The sequence below is a fragment of the Pygoscelis adeliae genome, unplaced genomic scaffold, assembly GCF_000699105.1.
Source record: "Pygoscelis adeliae isolate BGI_AS28 unplaced genomic scaffold, ASM69910v1 Scaffold166, whole genome shotgun sequence".
In the NCBI taxonomy this organism is placed as follows: Eukaryota; Metazoa; Chordata; class Aves; order Sphenisciformes; family Spheniscidae; genus Pygoscelis; species Pygoscelis adeliae.
This window is the reverse complement of record NW_008825156.1, coordinates 1693134-1702997: the sequence shown is the minus strand read 5'-3', so window position 1 is coordinate 1702997 and position 9864 is coordinate 1693134. Positions and strand designations below refer to the sequence as shown.

Genomic DNA, 9864 nt, shown 5'->3' with positions numbered 1-9864 from the left:
AGTTCCTCAGAGCAATATTTTTCCTTCATTGAATTTTACTTATATCAGGGGTGCTGAGGTAAATGAAAAGCAACTTAATTAGGTCGGGCCAGACTTCCCAGCACAGCGCAAAGGACAGAATTTTGAAGAGGGCGCAACTCTGTTTCTTGACATGTAAAACCAGCAAACTTGACAGGCTAAGACCTGCATGCAGCATCATCTGCTTTAGACCCTGCTTTTCCCACTCATTTTACTGACCTCCCTTTTAAATTCTCTTTCCTCCCCCATTCTCATTTCCTCTGGCTGCAAAAATCTCCTATGGAGAGGAGATTTCTTCATAGAGCTTGGAAAGCAGGCAGCAAAATCCCAGTGCTGAGAATACATTTGATCCAGTTTGTTCCTAAGCATCAAAAAATCCAGCACTGCCTTCATTCCCTGCCCGAGGACTTGTAGTTCAACTTATTGCCTCTGCCTTGGTGGGGTGGATCAGTCTATGCACAGCGACAGTCGTTCCTCACCACTTACCCACTAACAAGCCGCATGCAGAAGTTAGCCAGGTGTAATTTGCAGCATGCAGGATCCTATCCATCAGCGGTTTCTTTGGCCAACTGCACGTAGCCTAAGCAGAGCGTGCAGCAAGACCGCCGACGTCTTACCGTTTCATGAAAGGTCTTCACTACAGCCTTCCCGTTGTTCATATCCGATTCTGCCATGAGCGCTTGTTGAAATGCTTGATCGTAGAACTGCTTCACATCTTTGGCTATCTAGGAAAGACAGGGGAAAAAATCCCTTTCAGCCAGAGGAGAAGGAGGAAACCCACTCAGCAGATGTGCCTGAAGGGGACAGGTTCCCTCTAATGGCACTCACAGGTAGATAAGCAGTTTTTAAATAGATTTGGACCCTGTTTATTTGCACAGGTGCGTGAAAAAAGCCCTGTCTTTCATAGGGCTCAAGTCCCTCCAGCCGTAGTGTGTTAAGAGCAGCAAATATTAAGAACCTCATCCACCAGCCAGCAGGTTCCAGCCAACGTTATCCAAGTGCTCCATGAGCTCTCTCTAGCAGGCAAAGGCAGCCAAGGCCTGGAGGGCTAACCACAAGATCTGGGATAGCCTTCAGCCCGCATGGATTTGCTGTGAAGGCTCAGGAATGCAGAAATGGCTTGTTCTGAACCACCCGACACATGGAGACAAAGAAGCAGGCAACATGTTTCCCACCGAGGCTGCAGAGGCAGGACACGCTGGGGAAGTCAGGAGGAGGTGGGGTGCGCAAGCAAGGCCATCTGTAGGTATGGGCACCTCAGCTGACTCTCTGGTTCCGAGGGGATGGCAGGAATTTGGGCGAGACTGCACACTAAAGCCTAGTGAGGCAGTTCATTTGGGTCAGGAAGCTTAGGTGCTTTTAGATGGATGTCAAACTTTGGCTGGGTCCCTACCTGGAGCCGAGCACCCCCATCCTGTAAATGGTTATATGAAAAGTCTCATCCGTACTCTAGCCCTGCCACCTGGGCTGGTAAACTGCAGCTACCCATGGGGGTCTGCTCCACAATGCAGAAAACCCCTCATTTTCAGGGAAACTGGCCTTGTGGCTTCTCCTCTAGCACCCTCCAATAATTTGGGAGACAGATGAAAGGAGGACAGACAAGAGAAGCAAAAGAAAAAAAATACGAGCAAGTATGAAAGGGAAAACGTTTTCCAGAACATCTGCTCTTGGCAGCACAGGCTGGATTAGCACACAAAAAAAGAAACTGAAGCAAGAAGGAGCGTGATTTCAATTAATTATCCCAGCATTTCTCCGTCACTGCTCAAAAAAGTTTGCTTTGGAGGGCGATGTTCTCCGGTCAAACCATTTGATTCTGGTACATGGAAAAAAATAAGATAATAATCCTACTTCTTGCCTCCCATCCTGTATCTAAAGCATCTCCAAGAAGGCAGGCTGAGGGATAGACTGCCTCCAGCTTCGTGGAAGAGCATCCTGTGCCCGTGTGATAGGAGATGACTGTCCCCTCAAGGGGCTGAAAACCCAGGTGGAATGGAGTCCCCACTGGGAGCAGCTCTCGGTGGCTGGGATCATTCAGCACTTCCCTCCCAGCCCACATTGCTCCTGAGATGTCCCCAACCGAGGCGGGGAGAAGCAAGCCACCTGCCTTGTGAGTGGGGACTTCCAAACAGCCCATTCATTATCAAGGCTGCAACAGCAGCCGAGGCCAACAGACTGCCACCGTTCACTTTAAACTGCAAAATTAATTTTAGGGGCTGAGGTCATCGCTCTTCTATTGGCAAATCCTAAATTTCTCAGCTTTACGCTCTGACGGCCAAGCATCTTCTCCCCAGCATGGAAAGCAACAGCCATGGGGTCCCTTCTTACTCAGGCTTCACTTTTCTTGCTGTCAGTTCAGTCGTGCGTCTTGGACTCTTCAGGATTCACAAACTAACATTTGCAGGAGGCACAGCCCCTCTGCAAAGGTTAATTAGCTTGCCAAAGTTGCTAGGAAACGGCACCCTGCCTGCATAATAATATGTTTAGCCACGGAAGAGTTTATTCCGGTGAAGTCATGCTCTCTCCAGTGAATGACTACAAGGGTGTTCCCATTCACAGCCGAGCTGGTCATCTGTGGCCTACATGCATGTGAAAGCTGAGCAAGCCACCACCTACTTACACAGCTGGCTTACGTCTCTTAGTAAAGTAAACACATTTCCTAGTCTGCCAGAGAGTCTAACCTTGGCTTTGAGCACAAGCAGTCCCCCTTCTCTTCTCCAAGCCCTCGACAGCTGAGTGATCAACACCCAGCCCACTGCTTGCTGCAGCATGGCCATGTTTCCCATACACTGATAGTATTGCTCTTCAAGACCAAACTCTGCATGTGTGCAAGCACATGTGACCGTAGTGAAGGGAAGGTGAGCAGAAAGGGAAGGTGAAAAGCTGCAATTTTCAGTCCTATCCATTAGCTAACCCCCTCCAGCCAGAGGACTTCATCCAAGCAGTCCCTAGCAGGGTGCCTGGGACAGACACATGACTTCTACCCCTCACGCGTGCACAGCGTATTCATCAGCAGCAAGCTCAGTCCTGGCAGACGAACAGCCCAAAGTGGGTTATATGATACTGGCAAAGAGCAGGAAGCATCAAGCGATCCCATTAATGCAGACGCAGGCTCTCCCCATATGGTATTCCTTCCCTTCGGGGTCACGCGGCTGGGTTCACTCTTTGGCACCTAGGACATGCAGATGGCATTCCTTCATGACTTCATACATGAATCAACTCACACTGTGACTGACAGTGTGGCAGCAAGGAGGAGACCCAAGCGAGACGGGGCTATTTTTATTCCAGACATTGCACTATATACCGTAAGGGGTAGCTGCTACCATCAAGTGCTCACATTTAAAGTTCATCAGCCCGGCCAAGAGGAGTTAGGTGACCTGCCCGGGTCACACAGCTAATCCAAGCCCCCATGACTCAGTCCAGGAGCAGCTTGTGAGCAAAACAGCTCATGCCAGGATCTGCTGTGGTTCTGCCCCGGCCTCCCAGTCCCACAAACGCGGGTTTCAGAGTCGTCTTACTTGGTCTTTGTTGACAAATCCCCAAATTCCAGCCGCAACTTCGCAGGCAAACAGGATCACCAGGCAAGTGAAGAACTGCAGACAAATCAAGACAGGGACACTTAACATATTTGGCTACAGGCAAAAGCAGCAATTAGGTGGGTAGAAGTGTGGAACAGCAGTTCTGCTGACGGAGATCAGAGCAAGGTGTCGCCCGACTTCAAACCATTTTATCTCTCATACACACACTTAGCCCAAACACATTTTCCTATAACACATCAGATGCCACCCCACGTCCAGACGTCCCACTGGGATGGCTGAGCGGGTATTAACAGGGCCCTTCCCACACAGGGACTGGCAGGGATGAGGATGCCCTGCGCACCACAAGACACATTGCTCCTCTTCATGCACCTGCAGGACCATCCAGACAAGCTTCTTGCTCTGCCACAGATGCTCTGAGGATGGGAATTGCCAGTGCAGGGTTAAAAGCACATTTCAGCTGCTGAGGAGCTGCGGGGCGTCAGGGTGTGATTTATGGCCAGCTCTCTTGGCATCCACAGCCCTGCAAGGCTTCTGCAGTTTTTTGCATAAATACTAACACTGATGATCTCCCACAGTCCTACCCTGTTCGTGCAATTTCAGCACCCCTCCTTGCCATCCCCCCAAAGCCTCTCTCCATCCTTTTGTTCAGATCCCGGGAACACGTTGTGACAGTCAGTCTGTTAGACCGGGAATGGGAAGCTGTAAAGCTCATACATCAGAGTCAAGTGGGAAGGCACAGACAGGCATGCTCCACACGGAGCCAACATTACCTCTGTAACAACATCACCCTCAATGACTTCTTCCTGAGAAAATCCCCAATTGGGAGAATTGCCATGGAAGTAAAGAAGCAAAAGAGGTGAATGCAGTCAGGGGAAGACACAAAATCACAGTATGAGGCGGGACAACAGACCCTGGATTCCAGGCAGTCTCTGTTCCAGACACATTCAGGACATTTTCTTCAACAACAGAGGAAACGGGAGTTTCCAGAATGATGCTATGACCTGGCTCTCACGTGCAAGAGCAAAGGGTTATCAGCAAAATGGAAACAGGACTATTCACCTGACAGCAGGAAAGGACTTCCAACATCCTTGTCCAGTCCCAGAACAACGAACTGCTATTTAAACACCTATCTATCCCTGGTTTTCCAGGAACATCTTTAGGGGACTGGGTCCCACATCCTCCCCAAGGAATCACATCACCCTAAATCGTGGGTGCAAGGCCACTGTAATTCTCTGGTTAAGGACTAGGGTTCACTCTTGCAGTGGTTACCCTCCAGTGAAGGATGGCTCATTTATCCCAGATTTGGAGGTACAACTTCCTGCAGACGCAGTTCTGCGGGCGGGCTGCAAAACATCAGAGATGCAGCTTGACGCTATGGAAGCATGGCGGTGTTCCTGGCCTGGTGTTTGGACATGCCCCTGCCCCTTACCAGGGAGCAGCCCCACTCCATGCCGAGCGGCTCCCTCCTGCCTTCCTTGGGTCTCACCACTTGGCCTCCATGCTGCCTTTGGCACAGGATTTTGATAGCGTGGAGGTTCCTGGTACTTTCCCGTTTTGCAATAAGCCTACAGTCACTCAATCAGCTGGCTGCAGGAGAGTGGAGAGCGGCTGCTTCCCTGCAACACCCTAAGGACACTGCCTGGAAATGTCCTTGGCGCACAGTGGGAGCTTTGGCCAGCAGAAAGCATCATTGCGAGGCGTCTCCAGCCTTCTCTTGGCAAGCCAAGGTGTGAGCAAACATGGGCAGCGCACAGCAGCTAGAGCTGCTAATTTCAGCCAAAGCAGCCGGTTTCCCTGTCAGGCCTCAGGTACGTTGTACCATCTGCCCTTCTAATCCTCTTTCCAACTTCAAAAGGGAGTGAGGGGTAATTCAGGTTCTGTAATTGCTTACATTAACAAAAAAAGATAATCCAAAGCTGCCAGACCTCCCTACAACAACCCCTGTTGGATTTGTGCGCTGGCTCCTCCTATTCTCAGCAGCAGTGATAATGCCTGCAAACTCCTACAGCAGCTCTCATCCACCGACATTCAGAAGTGCTTTATAAAAGCCGGTGAGAAGCACCCCCTTCTTACTGGGAAACAGAAGCAACCAGAGGTGAAGCCATCTGCAAGAGCAAGGGAAAGCAGCTCCATTTCCCTCTGTCCCAGTTGAATCCACACCCATGGGTCACTACACCACCACGAAGAATCTTCCAGCCCAATGAAACCAAGTGCCAGAAAGTCCTTCCAATTTTCTTTTTTTTATGCTTTACTCCTCCAATTTTTTTTTTTTTTTTTTGCATTGACTTTAAAGCTGAACCACATGTGAGAACTTGCTTTAAATAAATGGGTCTCCCTTACTCCCAAGACAAAGGCTTTTGGTGTGGCTACAGTTTATACAATTAAGCTCATCCCGTGCCAGGAATCCCGAGCTGCTGCCTCACATCAAGGACGCCTGTAGCACTTGTAATGGATTTTCCAGGATGCACCTAGACGTCCTCACTAAGATATTATGGGAAATCTTTGCCGTTTCCTTGTCCAAACAGATAAAAATAGTAGGCGATTCCTTAAAAGAACCAGAATCACCACAGGCAGCCTTGAAACGGAGTGAAGGGGGAAGCTGTAGGGGACATCAGGTAAGAAAGAGAATTTAGTGGGTGCTTGGTAAGACAGCCAGACCATGGCGGGGAAAAAAGCATGGGGGGGTGCTTCACATAGAGAAAATGAATCTCCAAGAAGCCTGCTGTTCGCACTTCTTCTGCTATGCTGCTGGCTTCAGCCTCTGTCCTGCAGCCAGGCACAAGCAGGAGCTTGCGGCATGCCTGCCAGCTCAGCTGGAGATCCAGCACGCCCGACAGGGATGCCCTTGGCCAAACAGCGCTGCCTTGTTCCTTGCAGAGGTCGGCTAGTTCCCACCTATGTGCTCACGCATCCTCCCAGCCCCGTTTGCTGCAAAAGTTGCCAGCAAGGGAGGCATGGCTGTGTGCCGCCCAGCAGGGCCGTGGCAGGGCCACCACGGTGCCAAGTGGCATCCAAAACTTTACACCTCTTACCGTTCCCAGAAGGCACTGAGACTCCTGAATAGCACCGTAGCATCCCAGGAACCCCACAAACATCATGACGGCTCCAACCGCAATCAGGATGTAGATTCCTGCAAGGAAGAGCAAGAGGCAAACGCATTACTGCAGAGCTTTGTATGGCAGCACCCTAGCGCCTGGCCAGACATGCTGGCTCCCCGGGGCCACTAACTAGGGGTGTGCAGAATTAAGACCTAGGAGATATGAGTAGGGGTGGCGGCAGACACAGTAGAACAATACAACATACACGAGTCAGATCTCAAAGTGTTTGAAGCTGCTAACACCAAAACTTAAAAACCCCATCACCCCCAAAATCAGACAAAACACAGAGAGCTCGAGCAGTAATAGGCAGAAGATGTAGCAGGCAAGACAAAGGCTTTACAGCATCCTCAGAGCTGCAGTATGGGAGTTCCCATGGCATACATACTGTTTTAAATAATTAAGCAGAGAAGATCAATGTTATTAGTTAGCATATCTTTAAAAATAAAGAGTAAGACATATGGTTTATTTCTATTAAACATCATACAGATATTTATCCAGCTAACATTTTAAAGACAGATGAGCCACAAAACTAAGGGAAAAGCGCTGATTAAGCATCTAATTTAATATAATCTGGCTTTTGTTTGTTATAGATTCTTCTACAGAGAGGAAGACATTTTTTACTTCAACTTACTAAATTTGCACAGTCAGCTTACTCCATAACTAGTTCAAAGCTTGGACAATAGGCATTGGGGGTTTATTCATCCAGGAAACAAGAGCTTAGCTCAAGGCTCAGGTCTGCTGCCACTAGTAATCACCATAGTCTCACCAACCATGAGACTGGTGAGACCGTGGTGACTACTCACCCAAATGCTACCAGCTCAGTTAAATTTGTTTCCTTTTCCAAAACCCCAGCTTTCTCCTGATGTATCCTGTATATTTAGTGCATTTTTGGTTAACTAATATTCTCAAGTATTGTGGTTCTACTACTTGGTAAGTGAATCCTACTTTCGATCCAAAAGCAATTTGACACATGCAAAAAAATAATCAAAGAAATAATTACAAATGAGGCAAGACTGCAGTCACCATTTTTAACTGACAGTGAGGAAAAAAAACATCAGGATGAGAATAAACGTACAAGGGGCATCCCAGAGGTAACAGCAATACAGTGCATCTTGCTAGTGCCTGGGGGACACATCCCTTCAATTAAACATCATCTTTTGCTATGAGTCAAAATGTTTTTATAGTTATTAATCAGTCTGTCAACTCCCCTTTAGGAACAGCACTAAAGTATAAACAGAGCTCAAGATTAAAACTGCTTGTACACGCCCATCGTGTTTAAGGTTTTCTTATCTTTGTAGCTTTTAAACAATCTTCTGATAATTAAAGTGCAAAGTCTAAAGGGCATGCGCTGAAAGCAGAGTTAAGCCAAGTTAAACCTTTCTCTAAAAAAACAGATATGTAATAACGGTCTCGACTTGTTTAAAATCCCCTTACGGACATGTCAAACTTGGGAAAGGGTCAACTTTGGGTCCTGCTTCTTCCCTCTTTAAAACAGGAGTCACCAGCAGCCAAACAACATAAGCGCCAACGCAAGGGCCAGCTTGGTGAGAGGCGGCGACGGAAACACCACCCCAGCAGCCCTGGCGCTGGGACCCTCCGGACGGTGTTTCTCACCGGCACCGTGCTCACACAATGCCTCCCGCTATATTTAGGCGCTGCAGGAGGGAGGAAGCCAGCTGCAGGGGAAGCGCCGGCACAATGGAGCATGCTGACCCCACAGGAAGCCCCTCTTCACAAAACCTGACGGGCCCTGCGGCCAGTGACACCAACATCCTCATGGCAACGCTGCCAGCAGAAGGAGGAAAAAAGCATGAGTTGCACCTCCTGATGCAGATTGAAGGGGCTTCAGCAGCACCCCGTAGCCACAAAAACCCAACAGGCAATTGGGTTGCTGAAGCTCCCTAAGAGGGGATGGGACACCTCCTTGCTTGAAGGTGCGAAGAGAGGGGAAAAACACAGCAAAAGAAACCCCCTGCTAGAGTTTCTTGGAAAGGAAAGGCCAGCAGTTAAAGTTTTGCGGGCCTGCCTGAAGCAGAATTAGGTGATTTTATCCCAACGGTTGGAGATACCGTGGCGTGGAGGGACCGGCGGTGGCAGCCGGGCAGAGAGCCAGCGTGGCGAGCAGCGGGCTGGGGTGTGTGTGGGGAAGCGGGGCCCCAAAGGGGATAGAGGTGATGGGAAGGCATGAATGCATCCTGCAAAATGAAGGCTGTCTGCTGGACGCCTGCCAAGCTCCAGAGAGACTGATGGAGATTTTCAGGCTACATAACTGCTGTTTCAAAAAGAACAATGTATCAATAGCAGTCTCTCAAATAAAGGTCTGCTTATTGTCACCAGAATCTGCAAATGCCCAAGAACCAGCCCTCACCGCTCCAGCTTGTACCAACGAAGCTGCTGGTTTAGGTTTTCAACCCAAACTGCATCAGGTTTTTCCATCTTACAGTCTTGGGTGGCTCCACTGGAGAGTCTTCATCACAAGTCCCTCTGAGAAAATCAACTTTGCTCATACCTGAGTGCAGCAGCTTCTGACCTCTCCTCACATTAGGTCAGCAGAGAGAAGACAAAGCTGGGCTGGGGGCAAGTCATTTCAACGTCTGAGAAGTCACCATTCATGCTAACCACCCCAGTAGATGGGTAACAGGCAGATGCAGCACACGTGGAGACCAAGCAGCATGGTGCTGCAGGGACCCCAACGACCAGGTCACTCCCACAGATGGACAGAAGATTTTATTCTCAAATTCTTTAAAATAAACACTGAAGGAAACTTCAGGCTGAACAAATATAGCCAGGAGATCACAGAATCATAGAGCAGCCCAGGTTGGAAGGCACCTCAAAAGATCATCTGGTTTAACCTTTTGTGAGAAAGGGAGCCCAGATGAGACTATCTAGCACCCTGTCCAATTATATCTTGAAAGCCTCCAGTGATGGGGAGTCTACCATAGCCCTGGGGAGCTTGTTCCAGTGAATAATTGTTCTCACTGTAAAAAAGGTCTTTCTTATATTGAGATCATCAGGAAAACATAGGAGCCACTGGTGGCTAGGAAAGTTTTGCTCTGAAAACTAGGAGATAACAAGCCCAGTGAGAACCTCAACTGATGGAGGAGACTAAGAGGAAACAGAGACATTTGCCATTTTATAGAAGTCTTCCAGAGGCCTCTGTACTTGCTTCTTGCTGGGATTTGTGCAGCTTCAAAAAACCAAAAAACCCGACC

At 48.9% G+C, this 9864-nt stretch overlaps 1 protein-coding gene across 1 annotated transcript in view; it reads right to left on the bottom strand.

Annotated features, from left to right (window-relative positions):
- CD81 (CD81 molecule) overlaps nucleotides 1-9864 on the bottom strand; it is a 37024-nt gene that overhangs the window by 4992 nt on the left and 22168 nt on the right. The window contains exons 3-5 of the mRNA XM_009328597.1: nucleotides 6587-6684; nucleotides 3534-3608; nucleotides 636-743 (exon numbers count right to left, since the gene is read on the bottom strand). Coding sequence (XP_009326872.1) covers nucleotides 636-743; nucleotides 3534-3608; nucleotides 6587-6684 — 281 coding nt within the window. The remainder of the gene's footprint in view (nucleotides 1-635; nucleotides 744-3533; nucleotides 3609-6586; nucleotides 6685-9864) is intronic.